This window comes from Caretta caretta, chromosome 6 (assembly GCF_965140235.1).
Source record: "Caretta caretta isolate rCarCar2 chromosome 6, rCarCar1.hap1, whole genome shotgun sequence".
In the NCBI taxonomy this organism is placed as follows: domain Eukaryota; kingdom Metazoa; phylum Chordata; order Testudines; family Cheloniidae; genus Caretta; species Caretta caretta.
Window position 1 is genome coordinate 28,600,137 of NC_134211.1, and position 27,092 is coordinate 28,627,228.

General features: G+C 43.1%; 1 protein-coding gene across 2 annotated transcripts in view; it reads right to left on the bottom strand.

Moving 5' to 3' along the window:
* Positions 1-26,708, bottom strand: part of NUCB2 (nucleobindin 2) — a 49,370-nt gene extending 22,662 nt beyond the window's left edge. Inside the window, exons 1-5 of one of the 2 annotated variants that reach the window (XM_075129366.1) lie at positions 26,538-26,707; positions 12,069-12,236; positions 10,557-10,664; positions 8,484-8,610; positions 781-884 (exon numbers count right to left, since the gene is read on the bottom strand). In XM_075129366.1, coding sequence (XP_074985467.1) covers positions 781-884; positions 8,484-8,610; positions 10,557-10,664; positions 12,069-12,224 — 495 coding nt within the window. In that variant the 5' untranslated portion in view covers positions 12,225-12,236; positions 26,538-26,707. Of the gene's footprint in view, positions 1-780; positions 885-8,483; positions 8,611-10,556; positions 10,665-12,068; positions 12,237-26,537 lie in introns of both variants that reach the window. The other variant, XM_075129367.1, reaches the window with a different exon arrangement.
* Positions 26,709-27,092: the final 384 nt, after the last annotated feature.

A 27,092-nucleotide genomic window follows, 5' to 3' on the forward strand; every position in this document is an offset into this window, starting at 1 on the left:
AATTAGGAGGGAGCATTTTAACTCACCAAATTCTCTGTGCAAGAAACACTCAACCAGCTTCTAATGTCAGATGTACAGTGCTACGTGCTGCATACCTGAGGTTAAAATCTTTCTTTCCATGAGAGGCATAATTTTCCCACTATTGAAAAAAGCCATGCTGCACTCTCAGCCAAACTGCATCTCACTGATATGTCAGCTGAGTGAGAACCATGCCTGTGACTGATATTCACTTACATTGGGCCTGGTAGAGATTAAGTGCCCATAAGCAACGTTTAGTATGGATATCTGAAGTTCAGTTGTGTTGTGGTATTGCAGCTTGCCATACACCAGAAATGTACGGTCCAGAAATCTATATGGCCATTTTGAGAGGGGCAATTGTTACCTTATATTACAGTCATTATGTGACAAGCTTAAAGTAATTTAGGTATAAAAATATACTTTAAAAATATTCTACGGCATAATACACATCTATCAAAACTGAACTGAATTTACATGCCCTTGACAAGTCATGTTTTGTTCCCAAAGCTCCTCACGCTGGCACAAGAATGAGAATGCTGTAAGGTGCTACCTGAAAAATTAACAGGTTCTGTGGCAAACACATATCAATTGCATAGAAGCTTTCCAATACACAATGGAGCCAACTGAGTTCCTCTAAGATTAAGATCTATGTGGTATTTACAGAAGATTGGTATAGATAAAGTAAAAGGATTTGCTTTCACTGCAGAGAAATAAATAATCATAGCAAGTGAACATCTACAATATTTTATATCTAAAACTCACTGCTTTGATCAACATATCTAAATCTTTAGATTCAAATGTCTCAGGATTCTGGTGGTTGAGGTGTTCAAACTGTTTAAGGAGAGCTTGATGGTCTACGCCAGTGTCTGAAAGAACAAGGTAAAAATGTTTTTAAAACAAACATAAAACATATCAAATAAGTTTGAAGGAGAGAGTTCTGGAAGCTAAAAGCTTTCAAACACAAGCCTGTGATATACAAATATTTGAGGCTCCTTAGGGACTGGATAGATATTTGCAATTTGATGAAAGAATAGCAACATTTCTAGACTAGTATTGCTTAAGGAAGACTGGTGAGCTTCACTGAGCTTCTAGCAATTTGAATAGGCACCCCTCCTACCAAGGTGGAATATTACATTTTTACACTTTCAGAGGAACAGCCGTGTTAGTCTGTATTCGCAAAAAGAAAAGGAGTACTTGTGGCACCTTAGAGACTAACCAATTTAATTGGTTAGTCTCTAAGGTGCCACAAGTACTCCTTTTCATTTTTACACTGTAATTTTAACATGCAGAAATGAAAGCAGATCTCACAAGTATTTCAAGCTTCACAATCCAGAATAAACACTGCACTACTTTTCATTCATGCAAATGACCATATAAATAAAGCAGCTGCTTCTGTAGCTGTGATGGGGTCAACTGAAGTGCCAAATTGCTGACCAGCATCATCCAGCTGAACTAGGTTCTTAGGGCTGACTCCTTGCCTTACACCTTGCAAAATCACCTTTATCTGGCCAAAGCGGATGTGAAACAATTCCAAATCAGAATGGCAGCAGTTTAGATTCCTTTTGTACTGACTACAAGGTGCAAGGCAGTCAGAAGTCAGGCCCTGTATCCAAATGAGGCGCTGCAAACATTTCCCCCTCCCTTCTGTAGGGGCTGCTTCCAACAATATAAAACATGCAAGTATAGTAACAGCATCAAACACTTCTAAGCTACCAGAGTTTTCCATATGCTACAGTGACTTTGGTCGATACAGTCATATAACACTCTAGACCAATATTACACTGAACAGCATCTATTCTATTAAGTTAGGCATGACAGTAATATCCAGTGATTCTTGAAGTCTATCAATTTTTTATTGGGCAGCTTGTCAAGATGGCTGAACAAAAAAAACAAAAAAAAAAAAAGGAAATGTTTGATCTGTATAGGAGACTGTAGGACAGTCTCCTTCAACTTGTTACCCTTTAGTAAGCTAAAGATATTCTTGTCACATCTGTGCTCTATTTTTATCATCACATACCAGCAAACAGTGGCCAGTGCATATTTCAACCACCATTCCTCCACTGTGAGATCACTTGTGCCTAAATACTTTCTCTGATGAATCACTGTTTTATAAAGCATTTTTTTAAAAGTGCAGTATTAGATTTTAACTTGCCACATTACTGCTAAACAAGACAAAAGGTTCTTATTTGATTGTTTGAAAATGGAACACTGTAAAATACATCCAGCGGGGTACATGCAGGGGTGAAAGTAAGTCGAGCGACTTACTGGTATGCTGGGGCCAGCTCTGGCCCCCCAGAAGGGGCGGGGCTGAGGGGGTCAGAGCCAGAGCCAGCCCCAGCCCACCCTGTAAGTGCCCCCCCTCCTCCTGCCCCGCCCCACCGGGGTAGCAGCAGCAGCAGCCCAGGGCTCTGGGGAGCCCTGGACCCTTTAAATAGCCCCCTGCTTCTACTGCCCCGGTCCTTTAATTAGCTGTCGGAGCCCAGCAGCCGCTACCCCAGGGCTCCAGCAGCAGGGCTCTGGAGGCAATTTAAAGGGCCTGGGGCTCCAGCCACTGCTGGGAGCCCCAGGCCCTTTAAGCTGCCCCCTGGGGAAGCCAGGCTGCCCCAGTACAGTGTACCAGCTCTTGCCAGTACGCCATACCAGGGCGTACTGGCTTACTTTCACCTCTGGGGACATGTAAATACCTTATTACTGTAGTATAAGCACCTCAAAATCTTTATTGTATTTATCCTGTGAGGTAGAGAAGTACTATCATTCACATTTTACGGATGGGCAACTGAGGTATACAGGATACTTGCTCGAGGTATACAGATACCATATATGTAATGGTGATAGCATTGTGATAAACTGCAGGCCATATGATACATAAAGTTTAGCACATGGATTCTGTAGGGTATAGGAATTTAAATAGTGTGAGTCTTTAAGAGGCCCGGACTTTCTTTCACGTTACAGAAACCACTAGAACTTTGCCAAAGATGTATATATGTAATTAGGTCTTGCATTTTGTATGTAATAAGTAAACATGATTATGTGGACTCCAGTGTGCCTGTGTGGCACATATTCATATTACATATGTAATGTATATAGCAAAAAAGCCATAATGGCCTTTGACTGCTTCAGCTGCTTGCTAATTCATCTCTTCCAGGACCACTGCTAACAATCAAATGTCCGAGCAGTTTCAAACAAACACTTTCTTTTTCAGGCATGCAGTTAGAGAAATATGCCCTAATTTACACACACACACCTGTTGAACTCTCCCCATGCTAATCTGAAAATATTCTATCCTGCATGAGTGTTTTAAGGTTCAATATTTCAAGACCTTGTAGGGCTACGCATGGGAGTAACATGCCCATCCCAAACTCATGCTGATAAGACTTATTAATCATGGATTTTCTTTGACTTTCTCTCTGACAGTGCAAAGCAGCCAGAAAGCTGCCCTGATAGGACATCTCAGGGAATCACCAGGTGGCGTAAAGTCAGCATAATCAATAGCAGAGGAGGAGTAGGGAATAGCTAAAGGGCAATATGCTCTACCACTCCCTAGCAGGCACAAAGGCCCAGATCCACAAAGGGATTTTGACATTGTGAGGCTCAGCGTTGCCATGCTTAACTTTTAGGTGCTCATAAAGTCACAGACAATACTGTAATCCAGAAAGCCTGAGTCAAGCACGTAGGCTCCCTATACGGTGAATGGTGAGAGATAGGCATCTAAGAATATGATCTAAAAAAAGCCAGCAAACTAGGAAGCTCCCCACCTAAACAAGCCAGTTGGAAATACCTTAGAGAAGGGGGGTGTACTAAGCCACTCCACCCTTGAAGAGAGGCACCTAAGTCGAGGCTACAGGGAGAAACCTAGTTCTCCCTGCAATCCACAGCTGCAACCCCCTCTTCTGGAGTCAGGCAGCTGAAGCACCTGCCCCACTCCACATAAAACTGACAGAAGAGGAGGAAGAGGTAATGACAGTATAACTTTTAGCCCAGTGGTTAGAGCCCTCACCTTGGATGTGAGAGACCCAGCTTCAATTTCCCCCTTCAAGGAGCAGTGAACCGAGGATTTGAAAAGGGGTCTTCCACACCTCTGAGGGCTCTAACCACTGAGCTTTAGGATATTCTGATGTGGGCTTATTCAGTCTCCTGTTGAAGCTGTTCCACTGTGCATAAATACTTAGTTGCTGGGCTAGAGAGAGAGAAAATGACTTTATAGCTTGGTGATTAGGATGCCCATTTGGAAGGTGGGAGATCCAGAGTGCAGTACCCCTGCTCCAATCACTATGCCTGAGGTGGGAACCAAACCTGTCTCCCACATGAGACACTGGGCTAGAAGTTTTAACCTGGACAGTGTTAGCACCATCACAACTACAACTGCAACCCAATCTGGCAGGTGACCTCTGGGCACACCTTCCCAATCTAGCCCTGCAGAAAGATAAGTGGATGAATGCTTATCTTCCCCTAGTTCATGTATTGCAATGAGGCTTGGGTGGGAGATAGGTACCTGGGTGCCTTGAGTGAGGCAGCAGTGTGCATGTCCGGAGGCAGAAATTAGGTGCCTCAGAAAACTTAAGCGTTGAGTGAGTTTAGGCACCTACAGCGTTTGGTGGCAGCTAACGGGGAGTTTTGTGGATCGTAATGGTGCCTAAAACTGGGATTTACGCACTTAAGTCTGGGGGTTAAGGACTAGATTCACAAAGGAATTTATGCTCCTAGAAAAATCACTGGGATTCATAAAGCCTGAGTTCAAGAACTAGGCTCCCTATACAATGAACAAAGAGAGAGAAGCTCCCCAGAATAGAATTCACAAAAGCCAGTCACGAGGTGGCACCTCACCTAAACTAGCCCATGGGAGATGCCAAGCCAAAGGATGTTTGCTAAGCCCCACCCCTCGCTTGGAGACAGGCATCTCAGCCTGGGCTCCAGGGCAGTGCCTCCTTTTGCTCGAGATTCTCTGCTGCAACTCCTCTCGTAGAGCTAGTCTCCATTCCCACTTACATTACTCTAACTTGCGTTGCTCAGGGTTGTGAAAGACACCTGCCTGAGTGACATCAGTTACATCGACTTAAGAGCTGTCCACACCGGTGCTGTGTTGGCAGGAGACGCTCTCCCACCAACATAGCTTCTGACTCTCATGGAGGTGGACTAATCATGCCGACAGGAAGAGCGCTATCCTGTCAGCATAGCGCATCTTCACCAGACATGCTACAGCAGTGCAGCTGCACCAATGGAGCGCGGTAGTATAAACTTGCCCTCAGTGTTAGGTGCCTATGATGATTTGTGCAGGAGGCTGTGGGAGGAGGGACCTTAGGTATCTGGATGCTTGGTATGGTGCTGCCTGGCTGAACACTTGCAGCTCTTATTGACTTTAGTGGAATTTGTGCGTGTTCAGCACTTCTAAAAATCAGGTCGTTAAAGTTAGGCACACTGGTCAAATTTTTCAAACCTGGATACCTAAAGTTAGAGATCTAAATAAAAGAAATGCTGCATGCCTGTAGCTCCCACTGAAGTCAGTAGCATCCAAATTTGAAAAATCTGACCACTGTGCATATAACATTTTTACATCCATATAATGAGGCTTTAGTTTGAGTGAGTACAAGCTACTAAATACAATAATACTGAGGCAGCGAGGGTTCATGGGGCATTGCAAAGAAATTTTCAGCTACATAAAGTTACCATCCACTGTACCATCCGCATTAGTTGTCCTGAATTAGATCATTGTGAGCTTCATCACAACTTCAGTGGAAAATCTGCCTGCATTAGAGTTCAAGATGAACTGTGGGTCTTGTGTACATATATGAAGCAACCCATTTATTCCTCTGGAGAGGCTATGTGGTGGGTTCTGCTCTCTGGACTATAAATTTTATTTAAAAAGAAAAGCACAAAAGACAGAAAAATGATCTAAAGTCCTAGGCAAATTTTATTATTATTTACTAATTGTAGGACATAGCACCCAGAGGTCCCAATCAGGGATCAAGGCCTCACTGGAATAGCTGGGGCGGATTAGGGTTTTGTAGGTCCCCTAGGCTGGAGCAAGTGGGGGCCCCTCCCCACCCTTTCTGCCCGCAGTCTCCCTAGCAGGAGCGCTTGGGGGAATGAGGGGAGTGGGGTTGGGGCACGGCGGGTACCCTGCTCCGCCCAGCTGGTGCTGCAGTGGGGATTGGAGTCTGGGCACAGGGGCTCCCCACGCATTTTCCTGGGGCCCCCCCACATTGGCCATGGCCTCTGGCCATGGGCCCTGTTGGCTAATCCACCACTGGGAATAAGCACTACACTAAAAAGCAGTAAAAATACAGTCCTTCCCTAAAGATCTTGTTTTTTCTCCTGGCATTACCAAGCCCTGACTCCCTCAATCCACCCTCTATCCCCACACTAAGCTCATTGGCAGTGTTTCAGTGCTACAGTGGGGTGGCAGAATGGCAAGAATACAAGTTTAGGTTATGATTCTTTGCCCACTGAAGTCAATGGGAGTCTTTCCATTGACTTGATAAGGAATTGGATCAGGCCGCTACTACACTGATAAATCTGAACAGAAAATTACACATCCACTTTTTACAAAAAACTAAGTGGAACATTTTGGAAGATATTCCTAGCATCACCATCAGAAACTCCATGCTTGTGAATACAATTATTTTCAGAAAGAAACCTCCAGTAAAAGGTTTGCATCAAGTCTCCCTGGTAATTTCTTTTAAAATGTATATTTTGCATGTTAGAATTAAATCGTGCATGGTTGGGCAAGGAGAGGAGGTAGTATCCCCTGCCAAGCAAACTAACAGTAACTGTAGGCTGGCAACTTGTATACTTGGTTTCTAAATATAAAGGCCTACTAAGTAGATTGCAGTGTAGCATTAGCAATGCTATTATTATGGATGCGAAGACACTTTCATTCCAAGTCTCTGTTTCTGATGCTTAGAACTGCAACAAAGAAAAAATTATCCTTTAAGCTGAGTTTCTCATGTTTGTTATAAGCCTAAAATTAATTTCTGGTGAGGAGAAGGTTGAAAGAAAGACAGCCACTTTTGAGCTATTCGACCAGTTAAAAAAAAACCGGTTCTAAAACCTGAAAAAAAATTTAGGTTGCGCTAAATCCACAAAGACATAGGAGTCCAATGCCTAATTTTTAGGCACCCTGGCACCCAATGGAATTCTCACCCCCAAGTCAGACACCCAGGCTTCCTGGACAATGCATGGGGAGAGTTAGTTTCCTAAAGATGTGATTCATATAAGCCAGCATGCTGAGCAGGGAGCTGCCTAAACTAGCTAGCAGGAAATGCCAAGGAGAAGGATAAGACATCAGCTCCACCTCTCAAAGGTAGAGCTGGCACCTAATTCTGGACAGGAGAGAGGCGCCTATCTGTGTTTGGGATTCACAGCCACACACCTGCTCCCAGAGTTAAGCCCCTAAACCAGGTCAGGTCAGTACTTTGTCTCTCTCGAGGGCAGGTGGCTGTTATAAGCAACAGCCAAATGATTAACTGGAGTAGGGAGTGCAACATGGGTTTCCTGCATCCCAGGAAATGTTTAAGCCACCAGGCTACAAAGTCTATATCTTTCTCTTTTCCTCTCTGTCCCAGTGAATATTTAATTGTTCATACAGAGTGGAAGAGCTCCAATGGGAAAGACAGAGAGCCCTAATCCAGAATACCAAATAGCCTTGCAGGAGGAGGGAAGACCCAAATTCAAGTCCCTACTCCAAATTAGGCATAGTCGGGAGTTGAAAACAGGTCTCCCACAGCGCCTGTGAGTGCCCTAATTCCACACACAAATTCCTGATCTGGTCACCCACGTTGTCTTTTGTGCAGGTTAGGCATACTCTGAGCCTGCCTTATTGGATCAGGCCCAGGAGGAGAGAGAAGCAGTGGAACACCCGAGTTTGAGAATCCTAGCAGGTCTTAGGCATGCGATAGGGAGCCAAGCAGCAGCAGCAGCAGTTTAGTTCATGCCCACCGGTGGAAACATTGGCCCCATGGGAATTTAGGTGCCTACAGGGTGAGTTGGAAGCTGAGCAGCTTTCGAAGGATCTCAGTGGTGCTTAAAATGTTGAGCTTAGGCACCTAAGTGACTAGCCCATGTTCTTTTGTGCTTTGGGAAAATCTCTAAACAGTTTAATTGGTTAAATTCAACACAGCTGTATTGCTAGAACACAGTGAGGGATGTGGAAAGTGACACATTGTGGGGAAACCGTTGTCTGAGAAATAGTTATATAAGCATCTAAAAGTCCCATTGTCAGCATCAGTTTTTCTTACTTGTAAGACACAGATTGCTCCCCTTCTTCTCCCTGATTTCCTATAAGGACACGGTCTTCTCATATTTTCCATTTCAGGAGTATGAAATGGGGACCCTTTTACCATTCCAACTTAGTTTAATCATTATTGCTGATAGGAGCCAGTGAGGAGAACAAAATTGGTGGATTCCAGGCTCCTATCTGATAAAGGCCAATCTGTTAATTCTGTCTGAATTCTGCTTCATATTCTTACCTTGAAAGGAATCCATTTTAGCTTTAATTAGCATCCTTAACCTTGCCACTTCTTGTCTTTTCAGTTCATCCAGCCTTGTTCTCACATGATGGCTTACTAAGTCTAGCTCTTTGCTTAGCTTTCCACTCTGTTAAAATAAATAAGTGATCTATAAAGACAATCGTGTTGTAGTTTTCAGATGCCCACCACACGTGGGCTGTAAGACTCTCTACTCATGGTAGTCATTGCCAATTCTGAAGACCTTATAAACATCATAAGTATCTCAAACATTGTTTGAGGAGAATATTAACTTTGTAAATTTATGAAAATAGAAATCGGGTTAGGACACTCACTGAGACTTTTCTAAGCTGCCTTTTTATTTAAAAAAAAAAAAAAAAAAAGGTGATGCGCCAAATACCATAATTAAACCAGGACCCTGGAGCACAGCTGCGTATCTGTATTTAAAGATCTCTTCAGAAGTGACCTTTCTGTAAATCAGAGAACTACAGACCAGCATGGTCATGTGGGTGCCACCCTCTTGCTGAAGGAGGAATCGGCACAGTAGCAGCCACCTGAGGGTGCTGTAAGAATCACCCTCAGCAGCACCAGAAGACTGTTGCCAGCCTCCGGGGACTGTGCCAGGAATGGAGTGGAGCCAAGAGCTGTCAGACTCTAGCACAGCGGTGGGCAAACTTTTTGGCCTGAGGGCCACATCGAGGAATAGAAATTATATGGTGAGCCATGAATGCTCACAAAATTGGGGTCGGAGTGTGGGAGGAGGTGAGGGCTCTGGTTGCGGGTGCAGGCTCTGGGGTGGGGCTGGGGATGAGGAGTTTGGAATTCAGGAGGGTGCTCTGGGCTGTGACTGAGGGGTTCGGAGGGGGATCAGGGGTGCGGGAAGGGGTGCAGGTTCTGGCTGGGGATGTGGGTTCTGGAGTGGGGCTGGGGATGAGAGGTTTGGGGTGCAGGAGAGTGCTCCGGGGTGGGATTGAGGGGTTTGGAGAGCAGGAGGGGGATCAGGGCTGGGGGTTGGGGAGAAGCTCAGGGGTTCAGGTTCTGAGCAGCGCTTACCTCAAGCGGCTCCTGGAAGCAGTGGCATGTCCCTTCTCCCGCACCTACGCGTGGAGCGGCCCCTGACCCTCAGAGCGGGGGCCATGCCATGGCTTCCGGGAGCTGCGTGGTGCGGCCCCCAACCCGGTGCCCCAGCTGGAGTTCACGGGCCTTTTGCCTACCTCTGCTCTAGCTGCAGCAGAGTTTTACACCAAAGGTAATGCAAAGCTTAGTGCTCTCTTCTCACCATAAGAGAATGTGGAGCAGCCAGCTGGACCTGGGGACTGGAGAAGGGCAGAGAAGGAATGCACATAACCTAGGGTAGCAACAGCGGGAGAGAAGAGAACACCATGACGGTGCTTGGAGTGGTACGTGAAGTACGGGTACTGGGAAGAGAAGAAAACCACAGCTCAGTCTTTATTCTTTCCAAACTCTACCACCTTAAGCTCAAAACTTAAAGACAGTGTGTTGTCCTCCACTCTCAGTGGCTTCAGGATCAGGCTTTTGTGTTTGTCTACTTCCCCCACCCTTTTCCATGTCATTAAATTCACATGTGGCACATTGCTTCCATCTGGGAGGGCAGAGAAGCCTCTCTGCCGTTGGCTCAGCAGTGCTCTGAATCACTTGGCAGGCAATAAAGTGAGAGCTGTGCTAAGAGCCATTTTGACGTTAATGAACGATATGCTGTTCGTTCTGAATTTCAAAGAGGCCTTGCTTTCCATTTTGCAGGAGAATGCTAATAAATGTTTCCCAAAAGCAAGATATCTGCATCTAGTTGTTTTATTAGTAGTTAGGTAACAAATTAAAACCTCTTGGGAGACTGATCTGGTACAGTTTCTTTAAAAAACAGTATCTGTCCCGTAGCTGCAGAGATAAAGATCCCTTTAAAGAGTCTAATTTAAATTGTGTAAAGTAATGTGAAAGCAATACTAAATAAAAAGTAAGAGGAATGGAAAAATATGAATATGCTAACACCTCAAATTATCATTTATTTGTAGCTGTCTAAACTCGTCTTGATTAAATTCTATTGATCTTTGCACATACCTTTATTTCCTCTATATCAGCAGTCTGAAGTTTCTCTCTGAAATGTTTATCTGTTTCTAGGACATCTATCACTTGCTTGAGATATTCATCATAATAAAGCCCAGTATCCTTTAGGAAAAGAAGTTTGAGATTAGAAAAAAAAATGTCCCCAAATGTTTCATTTTCATATAAATGCAAAGATTTCATCTAAATCACTCACAAATATCCCAAATATCAGTAGTATTGAGCATAATGCACTGACTCAGTATATCAGCAATAAGATATGAACTTCTTTGCTTTGGTTGGTTTGCACAATTATCACACACAAGCTAGTTTTCTCTGTTTCCTTTTTGTTCTAGAAGTTGACAAAGGAGTAAAGGCAGAGAGATATTTAAGAACGTACATCACATGCACATTTGGGGCCTATCATGTAGATACAGTTTAAAATACAAAACAAAAAAAACCTTTAATTTACTTGGTAGACCAATAGACCACAACAATTCAGAATGGCATAAACCCACCATTTTCCCCTACAGAAGATTATCTCCTTGAGTTTCCACTTGCTGAGTTTACTAGGAATTCTTTTTTTAGGGAGCATAATGTGCCACTTCAATCCCATCCTGATAGAAGCAGCAGCCACAAGTTTGGCCCCCATAACCCGATATACACCTCCAAGAATTATGCAAATCTTGGGGGAATTTACAGGAAGTACAGGACCATAGTGAAGCTTCACATCAAACCAGCAAAAGTCCGTATGGCATCAGGCTATATTAATGTCCATTGTGTTTTCCCCTGTGAGTTTGGGGCAAAGGGAACAATCCAGAGGAGCCTAGCCAGCTAGAATTGAACTGTGGGGGTACAGAACTACCCCTCTCCAAGATTTCATGTTTAGTAGCAGGACTTCACTTGCAAAACAGCAATATTATTGTTTAATAACTAAAAGCTTTTACATGCACTTTGTTTCATGGCAACTCCATTTTCCACTTTGGCAAACACATTATCTCAGCTGTCATTATTTGACATGGTTACCCACTGCATTCACAAACTCACTGCATTTTGTTACTAGGAAAATTGTTTGCAAAAATCCTTCTGTATTTCCCCAATTTAACCCTTTTCCATTCTCGGTCGAGGCCCAAGTTGGGACCAGCATTCTTCCTGCCAACGATGACTGGATGAACCTTCCTTTTAACCTATTAACGCCACTCAATCAGTTGAGAGGAGGTATACAATAGGCATTTTCTCCCATCAGGAGCTTTGTGTATTGCCTCTGTTACCTCCCCAGTCCTACCACATCAGGGAGCAAGAGACAAGGAGCAGGTATTGAACACTGAATATGACCACCCCACCTAGAAAGGTACTACTAGTTTCCCCTTGGAGTACAGCACCAACAAAGTTAATTATTTATTACAGCACCTAGGAGGACTTGTCATAGACAAATCTCAAGATGAAAAAAAATCAATGAGCTTGTTATTGATCGAAAAAATACTGCCTTCTAGTATAAACTATTTAATAAAATACCTTTCATTTACTTACTGGGGTTTCTATTTTTGCTCCTTCTACATGGGGTTCTCCTTGAACTTTTGTCTTGTCTATGTCTATAGGCACTGCTTCCAAATTGATTAGGAGACATGTCACCAGCAGAACACACTGTTGTGGTAGGATGGTTCTCCACCTCATCTGAAACATCATCACTCACTAGAGCTGTGTTTTAACAGAAATAAACTAGGTTATTAGACAGTATAAACACATTCATATTAGCACCAGCAATAATCCTACTGATTATACGTTATAAAGCCATCAAGGGACATTAGAGCCAAACAGGGTTAAACAGAAATACTACTCAAGGATTATTTTAAAATCTTAACAGATTCATAATTAGACCATCATTAGGCTGTCAAAGTGACAGTGATATTACACTGCTAGCATATGCAATGTAGCAAGTACCCTACCCACAGACAGGTAAAAGATGAGGCATTACAAGGATTATTATATTGGCTCTGTATGTTTATATGAAGACTCTTAAATCTGCTGTGGTATTTTCAGTAATTCTGTAGAATGGTTTGAGTGGCAATAAAGTTTAGGATTTATACACTAATTTAGATGTTCGAAGTCCTGGACAATTGTCAGTTAGTTAGTGTGAAGGATACTATACAAAATAAGGTCCAGATACTACTTTCGCTGAAATCAATGGCAAGATTCCCAATGATTATAATGGGAACAGGATCAGGCCTCAGGAATTGTATAGGACTTGCCTATTTTGGAACCAAGATTCTCCCCTGAACCCCATATCTTTAGGAGAAGATGAAAAGAAGTCATCAAATTGTTTCAGCATCTGGTGATAGAGAAGCCTTTAAACATTTGGGCTGTTATATTGTTAATGTCCACAATAGCTTTACCGTCTACAGAAGTAGTTTTAGCACTTCTACTCATTTCAGGGGATGGATCAGGAACATATGATGTAATATTTGCACGTTCCTTTGCTAGGTCAGTGATGTAGATAATTTTCAGAAAACAGCTAAAAGTTTTCAATAGGGTACCGTCCATGTGTAGATATGTCAAAGAAAGAGATGTAATAACAAATGTACCATGAACCAACCAAAAGAAGTGTGCTCACTACAAGGGCAATTTTTGTACAAGTTCTTAAACTAGCCATGCAGATAATTCTATCACAAAGTATTTAGATTCAACGACAGCAAATCTTTGAGATGAATAGAGCATGCAGTGCCAGTTTTCTTGGATGTATAATGAAGTCCCCAGTAGGGAAGTACGGCACCTTTTTTGTCTGATCTTAGCCGGTCCTTTGCTGAGAAGCTAAATGGAGATAAAATTGCTACTGTTTATTTTCCCCCTGCCCCAGCTTAATACACTTTTCCTGTTTTATCTGTGATAACAGAAACAAAGAATAGCATTCTAACATATGCAGAACAATAGATATAGACAGATGTTAATACAGACAATCATAAGTCTTTTGTTAAGGAGGAAATAAAGCGAGAAAGCTAATATTGTATGTTGTATACACCTTTTGTTGAGCATGTCACAGACTAAAAGGATCCCAAGGATTCACTGAGATTATTTTTTTCTTATTTAAAGCAATCAAAAAAATGCCTGGTTGGAGTAGAGTACATTAGTCCTTGGTATCTGGCAAGTAGGGTGACCAGACAGCAAATGTGAAAAATCGGGCCGGGGGTAGGGGGTAATAGGAGCCAATATAAGAAAAAGACCCAAAAATCAGGACTGTCCCTATAAAATTGGGACATCTGGTCACCCTATTGGCAAGAGCTGCTGTTGCTGCCACCAATCATGCACTGAATGTGTTCTTTTCAGTGTCAGCAGCTGTGGACAAAGTAGATCAGATTAACTTTCGCTGGATCATTCCTATTAAAAAAAAAAATCTGAACTGATTTGCTGGAATCAGTAAATTAATTTCTAGCCTCAGCATAGCGTTGGTGACTTCTCTGTGGCCTGCAATGGCTCTATACAGTTGATGTGTGAGGCTGTTCACTGTTCTAAGTATTTTTAGAAGTCTGAAGTGTCTTGATTGTACAAAAATGTGCAGTAATTAAGATTATCGGATTTTTTTTTTAAAAACACTTTGTTGAGCTTTACAATTTCAATACAATACAGATTCATTTTGAGGATCTTATTAACAACTAATCAAGACAGATAATGGTTTGCACCCTCTTAAATTTGATGGTAGAGTAGGCAAGGATGAGTATTTGTCCATACTTCTGAGTCACGACTTTTCAAAAAAACAAACAAAAAAAAAAAAAACAAAAAAAACCCCACACATCCTTGGCTTTTGACATTGGGGGATTTTTGTGAGTGACGTGCGAATAAGTAGTACACAGCTGCACAAAGTCCATTAACAGTTTTAAGGGAAAAATTAATGAGGAGGCAGTTAGCAAGCAGGATATCAGAAACACAAACAACCAAGACTGATACACTTGCAGTCAGCTCCTCTCCCAATACTCATGTGCACTAGACCACCAGGGCAGAATAGGCCAACTGGGTAAAGGAAAAGAAGTAGCAGGAAAGCAACCCTATGTCCCTAGCTACAGTACAGCTTTTAACTGTAGTTGTAACTTGTTAGTGGCAGTCCTTGTGTTTACATACAACGTGACTAATATTTGATTAGTAACAGTGACAGCTAATCATGTGTCACTTGTGCCAGCAACCCCCTAAGCTGGCCAGTGGCAGTCTCCCTGTAACCACTGTGTAATACTGTTGTCCTATGTGAGCAAGACTCCGTTATTGTGCCTCATTATCTGATACTACTTCCTCCCAGAGTTCATTGCCCTATGTGCTGCTAATGCTACTCTTTTTGCATGTTCTCCAGGTCTATCCCTAGTCCCTGCTGAGGCGCTATAGGATACGTACCCCCAGATACAAACATGGTTAGGCAGCATAGTAGTTGAATGCACAAGCTCAGTTAACAAATTATTGCGTTGTAAACAAAAGCTATTGTCAGTGGAAATAGCTCAACCATATTTGTGGCAACCAGTTCAGAGAGTCACAAACTGGTTACAGAAACACTATTTTACTCATAATGTGGGCAGGCCCCTAAATGTTTCATTATAAACACAACCTCAGGGAACCTAATTACAAACCTGCTTCCAATGACCATATAATCTAACTGCTGCAACCTTAGATGGCCCAGTCTATGCTACAAATTGTTCACCAGGCTTATTTTAGGTGAGAGGAGAATTGTGTTGTAATAAGTTTGCTATAGGAGGTGTATTAACAGTGTAGATGTGGAGGTTTGGAGGGTGGTGAGAAAAAGGGTTAATTCTAAAGTTGGTTGATGCACAGCCATCAGAAAGCTTTCCTCCCTCCACCCTCACGCCTAGAGGAAAAAGGCAACTAAACTTAAGTTAGGACAGACACTTATTAAACTGAGTTGTCACCTCAGTATTTTTAAAGACAATCCTGGAGAAGAGCAGAATCTCAGGAATTGACTCTGAAAATCAGAGAAGCAGGGTCACAGTGCTAGCCCACCACCTCTACTAACTGAGAGATCCACAGTCAAATTGTAGAAACCACGTCCCTGAAAATTTTCCCCAAATGTGCTGCTTTGAGGGCAGCCTGGTGAACTGGACAAATGAAAGGGAAAAAGGAAGCAGGAAATCCTAGGAATAGACATGAACATAAGATAATGACCAGAGCCTGAGGACATAGTAAGCAAACTCTAATGTATCTTTTCAAAAGTGTTTCTTAAGGAGATTAAAAGAGCAAATATTTTAATTGTTCATTTAAAGAAACTGCACTCTTGTTTTCTATGATAAAGCTTACAATAATTTGAGCCTTTAAAGATACAGGTAATTGTTTTGTTTGGTCTGAGATGTTTTCATAAATGCATACGTTTTCATAAATGTTAACAATACTAACTTAATATTGCCGTAAATCGCTCTCTATAAGTGTGTAGTTATTTTTTTTTAAAAGTTGCTCTGCCACTGACTCAATTTAGCCTTGGGCATGTCACTAAGGCCAGCACTTTCAACAGTGGTCTCTGATTGTATGTATGCGTGCGTGAGAGTTTTGGCCTAATTTTCATAGCTGCTAAGCTTCAACTTGAAATTAACAGGAGATGTAGATGCTTGACAGCTTTGAAAATTAAGCCCTGAGTGTCCCAAATTGGGCAATGAAAAATCAAAAGACAATTGTAAATTTTAGTCTTAACTTTTCAGGGCCACATTCTACTCTCAGCTACACTGAATTTACACTGCTGTAACTAGTGGAATTACTCTACCTTTCCACGGTTGTACCTGAGATCAGAACCTGGCCCATAGTTTGTGGAATGGGAATATTTTAATATCTATCCCACAGGGCCAGATTAACTCTCCTGTGGGCCTGGGCCAATTAGATTTTGTGGGGCCCAAGTCTTTTTCCCAATTTAAAGCAAACTGATCACAATAATGGCATCGAGGTTATTAACGCTATACTAAACTTGTCTTTAAATTAACATAAAGCTGTTCTGTGGTTACATTTCAGTTTTAACACATGTAGAATATGATTAAGTTAATTCAAAATAACCTACTTCTTACCTTAGAACAGCTGTTATATTAGTTTTTCTGAGAGGGAGTTTGGGTGCAGGAGGGGGCTTGAGTCTGGGGCAAGGGGTTGAGGTGCAGGAAGGGGTACAAGGTGCAGGCTCAGGCCGGGAGGCGCTTACCACAGGTGGCTCCTGGCCAGCAGTGTGGCAGGGCTCAGGCAAGCTGCCTGCCTGCATGCCATGGCCCCACGCCACTCCCAGAAGCAGCCGGCTGCTGGCACATCTCTGCATGCCCCTGGGGTGAGGGGGACAGTGTGTCTCTGTGCACTGCTCGCCCCCGCAAGTGCTGCCCCTGCAGCTCCCATTGGCCAGTTGCTGGCCAATGGTAGCTCCGGGGACGGTGCTGGGAATGGGGGCAGTGCACAGAGCCGCCTCCCGCCGCCCCCTGCCAGGGGACGCAGAGACGTGCCAGCAGCCGGCCGCTTCCGGGAACTGTGTGGGGCCACGGCATGCAGGCAGTCTGCCTGAGCCCTGCTGTGCCGGGGCCCCTCTTAGCCCAGGGCCCTGGGCTGCAGCCCCTAAAGCCCCTGTGTTCATCTGGCCCTGCTATCCCAAAGGTGTGTACAGTGCTTTGAAGATGTAAAATGATAGATAAATATACACATGAAGCTTATTACATGTATTTTATGGATGAGTTTGGTACTATTACTATCCCGATTTGCATTGCACTCAAACTAAAACAAATAAATGAGGTTTCAAAGAACTGTTCCAACTTATAGTGACATCTGGGAATAGGAGTCCTATTTGCTTGTTCTACTGGCAATATTTGCTAATACTTTGGAGAGCAATAATGTTGGCTATTGGTGTATCTTAGAATTGCTTGCTGTTAAGATATCATGGTGTAGGAGAGAGGATGTAAGAGTAAACATTTGGGTTCATATTTTCAAAAGCGCAGCCTCTTTTGCAGGTGCAAATTCTGCCCACAAGATTTGCACATGAAGTTTTCAACCTACAACTGAATTTTAGTTGCAGTTCTGAGTATTTGCACCTGACTGTGAGTGCAAATCAGGTAGTTAGTCACATCAATAATTAAATTTATATCTGCAGTTCATTTTGTGGATGCAGATATTGTTGGTACAAGTTGTGCATGTAAAAAGCATTCATAAAAATATATTCCCCCAAATTAAGGAGTATTTTCAGCTTCTAAGAACCTTAAATATTTCATAGTTCTTTTTAGACTATGATATTTAGTCTCAGTGGGATGTTCAAAAGAAACTAAATAACTCAGGAGCACAAGTCCCATTAACTTTCAATGGGACTTGATTTCTTAAGCAAATTAGATGCTCTTGAAAATTCAACCCTCTGATTAAGTATTAAGATATTGGAACGTGACCTGATCCACCCTTTATCTGTCCCATCTACCTGACATGATGCAGTGCTTTGAAAACCAGGCTATCAAAAGAAGGTGCAGATTACTGGATCAGATCTTTTTGCTTTTTAGAGAGATATGCTGCACTGCAGCATTCCAACGATAGTATGATATTAGAGAGACAAGGTGGGCGAGATAATATCTTTTATTGGACCAACTTCTGTTGGTGAGAGAGAAGTTGGTCCAATAAAAGATATTACCTCATCCACCTTGTCTCTAATATATCCTGGGACCAACACGGCTACAGCTACACTGCATACAACAATGGATAGTATGTAGGATAGTTTAGCCAAAGCAGAAAAACCTGCAGGTATGGGGAAGAGTTAAAATTATGGAGAAGCTGAAATGGATGGACAAGAAATTTTACATATCTCTTGCCACTGACTTTGCAGAACTTGAGTTTTAACAGTTTTGTAATGCTTCCTGCGGGCACCCAGGTGCTGAGTCACCTCGCTACCACCTGAACTTAGCAATAGTAAGCCTTCTTTGTGCCTGCCAGGGGTCAGTGCCTTGACTCCACCAACCAAAGACAACACGAGCACTCGCCTCTAGGCCTGTAAAGGCCCTGCTCACTCTCTTCTACAGGTTAGCGATAGGCACACTCCAACTTTAAGCCCTCCAAGCATCTCTCTGTGAGGGTCTTGTCCCCGCTCCACTGGACTCTCACAGTATTCACAGATTCACTGCTTCCAAAGAGCAGTGCTCCCAGGTTACAGTTACACCTAAGATAACTTCTTTGCTTAACACAGAACACACGGACTGTTACAGTGAAAATGAGTGAAAGTTTTGTTTAGCAAGGTATAGAGATGCAAAAGATAGCAAATATTGGAAACATGCTCACACAGAAAATAAAAATCATAACAAGCATTCTAGAACCCAGATTCCCGTAACTAGATACTTTCCTGTCTTATAGAGCAATATTCACCCGAAGTCCTTCCAGCATTTTACAACCAGGCTTGGCTGTGACCCTCCTTTCACAAGACAAACACACTGTTAGCTTGCCTTCTCAGTGAAGGATCCAGGATGTACCTCTGTACTCCCAGATATTCCTCAGCAATCTACTGTCTTTACTCATAAACAGGATCTCCCTCCTTCTGTTTATTTCTCCTGTAAATTTTCTCTCTCGATAGTTTCACAGTCTCTTGATTAGCATTTGGCTCAGTAGGCAAACAGGCATTCAGTGTGACATACAATGCCCAATACATACATGACCAGATAGAGAGAAGTTACCTGTTACCTCATGCTTGAAAGGAACCTGAGACATGTCATCTCCAGGTTACCTCCCTTAAGAACATAATTTTCAGTACAGACACAAACTCCTAAAATATTCGCAAAAAGAAAAGGAGTACTTGTAGCACCTTAGAGACTAACCAATTTATTTGAGCACGAGCTTTCGTGAGCTACAGCTCACTTCATCAGATGTATACCGTGGAAACTGCAGCAGACTTTATATACACACAGAGATCATGAAACAATACCTCCTCCCACCCCACTGTCCTGCTGGTAATAGCTTATCTAAAGTGATCATCAGGTGGGCCATTTCCAGCACAAATCCAGGTTCTCTCACCCTCCACCCCCCCACACAAATTCACTCTCCTGCTGGTGATAGCCCATCCAAAGTGACAACTCTTTACATAATCAAGTCGGGCTATTTCCTGCATAAATCCAGGTTTTCTCACATCCCCCCCCACCCCCATACACACACAAACTCACTCTCCTGCTGGTAATAGCTCATCTAAACTGACCACTCTCCAAGTTTAAATCCAAGTTAAACCAGCTATTACCAGCAGGAGAGTGAGTTTGTGTGTGTATGGGGGTGGGGGGGATGTGAGAAAACCTGGATTTATGCAGGAAATAGCCCGACTTGATTATGTAAAGAGTTGTCACTTTGGATGGGCTATCACCAGCAGGAGAGTGAATTTGTGTGGGGGGGTGGAGGGTGAGAGAACCTGGATTTGTGCTGGAAATGGCCCACCTGATGATCACTTTAGATAAGCTATTACCAGCAGGACAGTGGGGTGGGAGGAGGTATTGTTTCATGATCTCTGTGTGTATATAAAGTCTGCTGCAGTTTCCACGGTATACATCTGATGAAGTGAGCTGTAGCTCACGAAAGCTCATGCTCAAATAAATTGGTTAGTCTCTAAGGTGCCACAAGTACTCCTTTTCTTTTTGCGAATACAGACTAACACGGCTGTTACTCTGAATCCTAAAATATTATCCATTCATTCATTTTACAATGATTATGATGACCAGTGGGCTACTGATTCTCAGACGAGACCTCAAATGCCACCCTTACTCATATATCCGACACAGGGGATCCCTGTAAAACTCTATGCAAACCTGGGACCCTCTGCTATTGGCAGCAAGCGGTTTCTGGGTCACAGGTTTCCAGTAGTTTGAAGGAATCCAACTGCTTACACCAACTGTTGAACATTTAAAATATTAGTCAAATGTAATTACTAAAATAGCAAATATTCTTAACTTGATCAAAACAGTCACTAGATTCAGATGCATCTTGGCATGAGATTACATTTATCAAATTGTGCATGCAACAATAGGTGACTAAATTATGAGTCAGTCTTTAGAGTTGGACAGTCTCTACTGTGAGTCACTGAAACAACTCTACTGTGCCACACTTAACAAAAGAGGTAAAACAGGCTGATGGAAACCTTTGACACTGAGTAAAGGTATTAGGCAAAAGGAGAGAGCTACACTTCATAGAATCATAGGACTAGAAAGGACCTCGAGAAAATGTTAATGTCTTGAGAAAATGTCATGGTGTAGATAGTATACAGTGCATCTTTTAAAAAAAAAAAGTTAAATATGTAGGCAATAAAATGAACAAAATGGATATAATTACACTAACATAACCTAGATGTTGTGGACCTTTTGTCCCAAATATACAGATCTCCATCAGCTGAGAGAGATCAATGGAAAAAGAAAATTGTGTGACAATCAGAAATGAGTTTGAAATCCTCCACTCACCAAGTTGTAGGGGACAAGCTTAGAAATAAATTTTTAATTACCTTTAAGGAATTATACCTCTATTACACTCAGTGATATCCTACAGCACATTCTTGTTTAGTACACAAATCTGAGCTTGTCTATTTTCATTTTTTTCCAGCCTATTTTCATTTTTGCTGTTCACTGTTCAGACTTATATCATCTTTGTTTCTAGACCTGTTACCAGAAGGGGACATAAGACATAATCACCAACTTTTGGTCAAGTCTCATTTCATCCAGCGGATTTGCATATACCTGTTGGAAGCTAAGGCCTTGTCTACACTGCCACTTTACAGTGCTGCAATTTTCTTTCTCGGGGGTGTGAAAAGACACCCCCCCGAGTTCTGCAAGTTTCAGCGCTGTAAAGCGGCAGTGCACCAGCACTGTGGGGGGGCCTTACAGCGCTCTCTCTCAGCGCTGGTGCCGTGACAACACAGCCACATTAACGCGCTACAGCGTTTTCACGTTGCTTATGAAAACGTGCCCCAAGTATGTTACACAGAGTAAAAAGCGGTTAGTTTTGATCCTCATTCTTCACTTAAGCAGAAATCATATAATTGTCTGTGGTTTAAAAGGAACATGTACAAGCCTGTCAACTTCATGAACAGTGTGGACAGAAAATCAATTACATTCCAGTCTTTAGTCACTGATTGTTAAGGAAATATATAAATACTTCTCCAAGGAGATTGACAGTATTAATGCTCAAAGCCAATTTTTCAAAAACTGAGGCTCACTAATATTTGTATAACAATATCTGTGTACACAATGATGGCAACATGTGTAAACTTGACAGCTGAATAGCCAGGCATGCAACGGAATAGCAAAGCATCCTAACCGGCAGTTTGTATGGGCACATTTGCCAAATTGTCTTTGCAATCCTAGTAAATGTGCACATAGATGCAGGCTTAATATGGGACACAAAGTGGTTTCTACACTAGAAAAATCTGACCCTTAACTGCTTCATCTGATGTGGAAGTAATAAAGCACACGATTAGTGATGCCAGCCATCTTGGTTATATCCAGAATCATGCTATGATTTCCTACTTTATTACTGTACTTTGGAGATGAGCATTATCTGATGAAATAATGCATATAAAAACCAAGAGAGAGATTTGACAGATAGGCAGTAGATCTACCTAAAGGTCTTTTAAATTCAGGACCGGTAAGCTAAGAACTCCTAAGTATTAATCTCAGTTATTAAAAAGACCCCTTCTGTAGCCTTGGGCAAGTCACTTTGGCACCCAACTCCTCACTTAAGGTACTTCAACCCACATTTAAGAACTTCTGAGATTCTCAAAACCCCTGCTCAGCTGCTCACTAGACCTGTAGCTGCCTAAAATCCCGTGGCACCTATGTTTTCACCATAAAAGTCCCCTAAGCATATTAATTTCTGCCATTGGGCATAGGGGCAACATATCTCACAACTAAGCCCCAGTGAGATCCTCAAATTAGGTGAAGATAGGCATTCTCCCCACCTGTCTTGCCTCTGGGGCCCAAACTGGTAGGTGTGCTCTGAGCATGCCTACTAAATCAGGGCCCAAACAAACTGGTCAGAAGAGGAGACGACGGCACCAGTGATTCCTCCTTTTTAACTTTTAGCCCAGGGGTTAGCACACGCATCTGGGACATGAGAGACCAAGGTTCAATTCCTCCTTCTACCTGGTGGGAAGAAAGCATTTGAACATGGGTCTTCCAGCTCTCAGGAGAGTGCCCTAACCTCTAGGATATTCTGATGCAAGTTTAGCTTTAATCTTTCCTGTTGAAGCCGATTCATTTTGGATAAATGCTTACATGCTCATTGGGCTGGAGAAAGTGAGACTGACCATAGCCTGAGGACTAGGGACACTTATTGGGAGAGACCCAGGATCCATTCCCCCTGCTCCAGTGACTATTTACTTACCCAAAGTGCAACAGCATCAAAGGGACCCAAAATATCCCAGAGCCCAGTGGTTAGGGCACTGTCCTGAGAGGTAGGAGACCTACGTTCAACTCTTTATTCCCATCAGGCAGATGGGGGAATTGAAGCCAGTGTCTCCCACATCCCAAGGGAGCGCTCTAACCACTGGTCTAAAAGTTACAAGTGACGTGGCAACACCACGGTGTGCTCATGTTCCATTTAAATTATAAGTTCTCTGGAGCAGCAACCCTCTATTATCTACCTTCATGGAGCACTTTGTAAAGTAATTTTTAATATTAAAACTATTCTTAATAAATAATAAGTACAAAGGTAGCACTATAATTTTCCCCCATATGTTTCCTTTTTCTCGCTTTTTATGTTTTTTGCTTTGCCATCTCCCACAGTTTTTCACTGCATCTTCTTATTCGTCCTTCCTTCCCCTCGCCATGGCTGCTGTCCAAAGCTGATTCATCCTTTCAACTGGTTCTCCAGGGTGGCTAACTCTTCTCAGATAATCAGCAGAAAGAACATGCCTTGTTCTGTTTGTAAAGCACAACATACGTTGACAGCACTATACATATAGTCATAAAATACATACGCCTGTTTACTAAACTGCTATTTATTATGCAGAAAAACATCTGGACTTGATTACAGTTGACACTGTTCTAATGTGATAAAAATTGTTTAATTCTTCAAGTCACCTTTAAATCATACATTGTAAGAGCCAAATTCAGGTCCCTCTCAAGTTAATGTGAGTTTTGTCATCAACTTCAATAGCAGCAGGATATGGCACTAAATGCTCTACAGTGACTTTAGCTATACGCAAGCCGTTCCAGAGCCAGAATGTTCCCCAATAGTACATATAGAGATGCAGATTGTGTAGTATGTATATTATATAAGTATGTATATTACAAGAGCTTCTGTGATATTTATTTTGGCTACTGAGCCAATAAATAAAAAGATAGAAGTACAAGACATCACTAGGCAAACACCTTTGATGTACATAAGTTCAATTTATGGCAACCCTGATAGAAGGGCTTTTAAGTTAGCAATGAACTACATTATCTTTCTTTCTTAAAGCATTTGTTTAGTCAGCATATCGCTAGAAATAAGGGTCAATATTTTCACATCTGCGATATGTAAAATAAGTTTGTGATAGTGAGCCAAATGTTTCCCTTTTACCTGTACAACTACAATGATTGCACTGGCATTGTATAGATGTATCTGAGGTTTAGAATGTCTAAAAAACCTAAATGGTTTATTATAAACTCTTCTTATTTTATATTAGTCATTTTAAATAAGATTTCTTTAAGGGGAGACTTCAACAAAGTTGATTGTAGTGTTTCTGAATGTAAAAATGAGCTAAGAGCCCAGATTTTGTTTTTGTACATAATTTTGTGTGCCAAGGTAAAGATTACTTAACAATCCACATAACAACATCAAGCCACAACTAACAAATTTATACTGATTGCTTTTGCACTGGATGTTAAAACTGCTTTTTAATCAAATCCTCCATTAAGCAAATAAATTAGACACAAATTGCATGCATAATGCTCAATGTTAGTGAAAGTTATGTACAGACCAAAGGGGGAGAATGCAATCCTTAATTTTGTGTTTCCTTGCTTTTGTTGGTTTCTGTGATTATTATATGGTTTAAACATAGGTTTAGGTGTTTATATCCTGTATTTTCATAATAATCAATTCTGAATTACTTTTGATTCCAAAGACATTTCACATACAAATGAGAAAATATAGCCCTTACTGTAAATGCAGAGATTCTGTCCTGTAGAACTAGGGCAGTTCTGTTGCGTAATAAGTGCACTGCATGCGTGGTACCTTGCTCTGTACAAGTTCCCTGTGTGGTAACCTACCGGATGGGGTTGAGTGGAACATGTAGATTTTCTCCTCACCCTTTGTAGGGTATTGTGTAATGGACATAAGAACTGTTCCAGAAATTGGGCCTGAGTAAGCCTTAAGGAATGGTTCGTCCACTGCTATATAACCTTGGGAGTAAGAGTCTTCCCCCTGCTTGTCTGGGCCGGGGATCTGGGCCAGAATGGCTGCAGCATCAAGGCCACTGTAGGACCATTTTGATTATTAATTTATTTTTTTTTAAGTAAATCACCTTCATGTCATCTCATTCAGTGGTAAACTGGAACAATTTCTTAGCTACTATGATGTTTTGAGCTTGAAAATACTGGATGCTATCTTTCCCACAAATAATATTTAAATCACAGGTAGTGCCAGTGTGAACCCCAATCTACCCACACTGAAATGTGTCACAAACCCAAACTGTTCTGAAAGCCATAGAGTTGTGTTCTTGTGAAAGTTTGGAAAGAAACTGACATTTTCACAGACACTATTAAACTTTTTCTTCTGTAATATTTCCTTTGCATACTTGGTTAGACTTACACTACAGCATTCTACCTTATCTGCCCACAACACCAGTAGCACTATTGTAAGCTGCAGTGGTTTGGACCATTACACTATAAAATCGTAGTATTTTTAAGAGCAGCAGCTTTGGGGATTTTTGGTTTACTGGAAGAACTGGAAAACCACAGCCCACACTGTGATTGCACAATAAACCCTCAATCAACAGTCATCTGCTGCAGGGTAAGCAACCATCCTGCCACTATGTTAAAACTAGCTCTGCTTACACACACAACCAGGGGTTGCTCAAGTGTCATTTCTTCAGACCCACTTCTTCTTCAGTAGGGATTGCATAGATGAGTAACGACTATTTATTTTGCATAAGAACTTAAGGGATTGGTCCCTAAGAATATCTGCTAGTTATCTAAAATTTCCCTGTTACCCAGAAAAGTCACATTCTCTGACATGTACTAAAAATTCTCTCATCTCTCCAGCCTATTTTGGAGAAGTGAGTTTGTTACATACTTACCATTATAACATATGTAACCATTTTCAATACAAACATTTTCTGCTCACAGGGTAAAGTCAACTGTGCTTATCTATCTAAAGCAGGAGTTTGACCATGCAAGGTAGTTAGCGCGTATTGTTGAGACAGGTAACAAGATAAGCATCTATATTTTATTTCAGATATCTGGTAGCACATCAGGCCTACAGGAGTTTTTTGTTGTTGTTGGTGTTGTTGTTTTTTAAAAAGCACTATTAGCCCTTATCCTCAACTTGTAGGAGGAGCAGAAAAGGAGTTTTTCAGAGAATCCCATAAATGAAATCAACCCGAGACCCATTAGTCCGCTGCACCTGCCAAAGCAGGATTGCTCCGTCCCAGCTCTGTAGCACTTTCCCCCAGGGCTGGGGCTGGCACTGCCTTCCTAGGGAAGCCTGCGCCCCAAAGGGGCAGACCTCGGTAAGTTTAGCTGAGCTTCAACCTAAATTTTCTTTTGCCCCAGCCAGCCCCTATTCCCCCCCGAGCCTGTCCTCTCCTGCCCTGGCATTCAGGTCCCCCAAGTCCCCATGGAGCGTCTCGCGGTCCCATCCTGAGACATCATTTGGACACACCCCATCTCGGGGCTCTTCTGGTAAGCCCGACGGCTCCCCCAGCAATCGCGCTGGGCAGGAGACGCTGCGAGCCCGAGGGTGGGGAAACCCCGCGCGGGGGCCGGTCACCCGGGACCCGGGCGCCGAGAGGCAGGAGGACCGCGCGGAGAGCCCCGTCGCCACCCGCTCCCTTCCCGCGCCCAGGCTCGGGGCTCTCACCTTCCTCTCGCTCTGGGCGCCAGGGGCAGGACCCAGCGCAGAGACCTCTCGGGCAGGGGCCGTGCCGCGCAGGGCTCCGCAGCCGCTCCTGACAGCGCGACCAGAATCCGCCGCCGCTTCGCCGGCACCCCCCGCAGCAGCAGCTCTCCGCCAGACCCCGCTCCGGTTCCTATAGCAATAGGACCCGCCTGCGGGGCAGCGCCGATTGGCGGGGCCTGACCCGCGTCTGGTCATCGCGTAGGGTTCTGATTGGGCGGCCGCGGGGCCGCGGGTTAGGCTGCGCGGCAGGGAAAGCAGGTTTCAAGCAGGGTTGAGGCGAGAAGGTACGTGGCGGCGCCGGCAGAGGGGGCGGGGCTGGTTCACCTCTCGGCTGGGCCGGGGCCGGTCTCCCCGCACGGGCTGAGCCGCGCCCCGCCCCGCGGCCGAGCGCCCCGCCCCGCGCCCGTGGGCGGAGCCTGGCCCCGGCGTGCACGTGCTTCCCCCTGTCCTGGGACCCGGGGGTTGCTGGTCCTAGCGGCTGGGAGCCGGCGGGGAGTGAGGTGGTGGCTGCTGGGC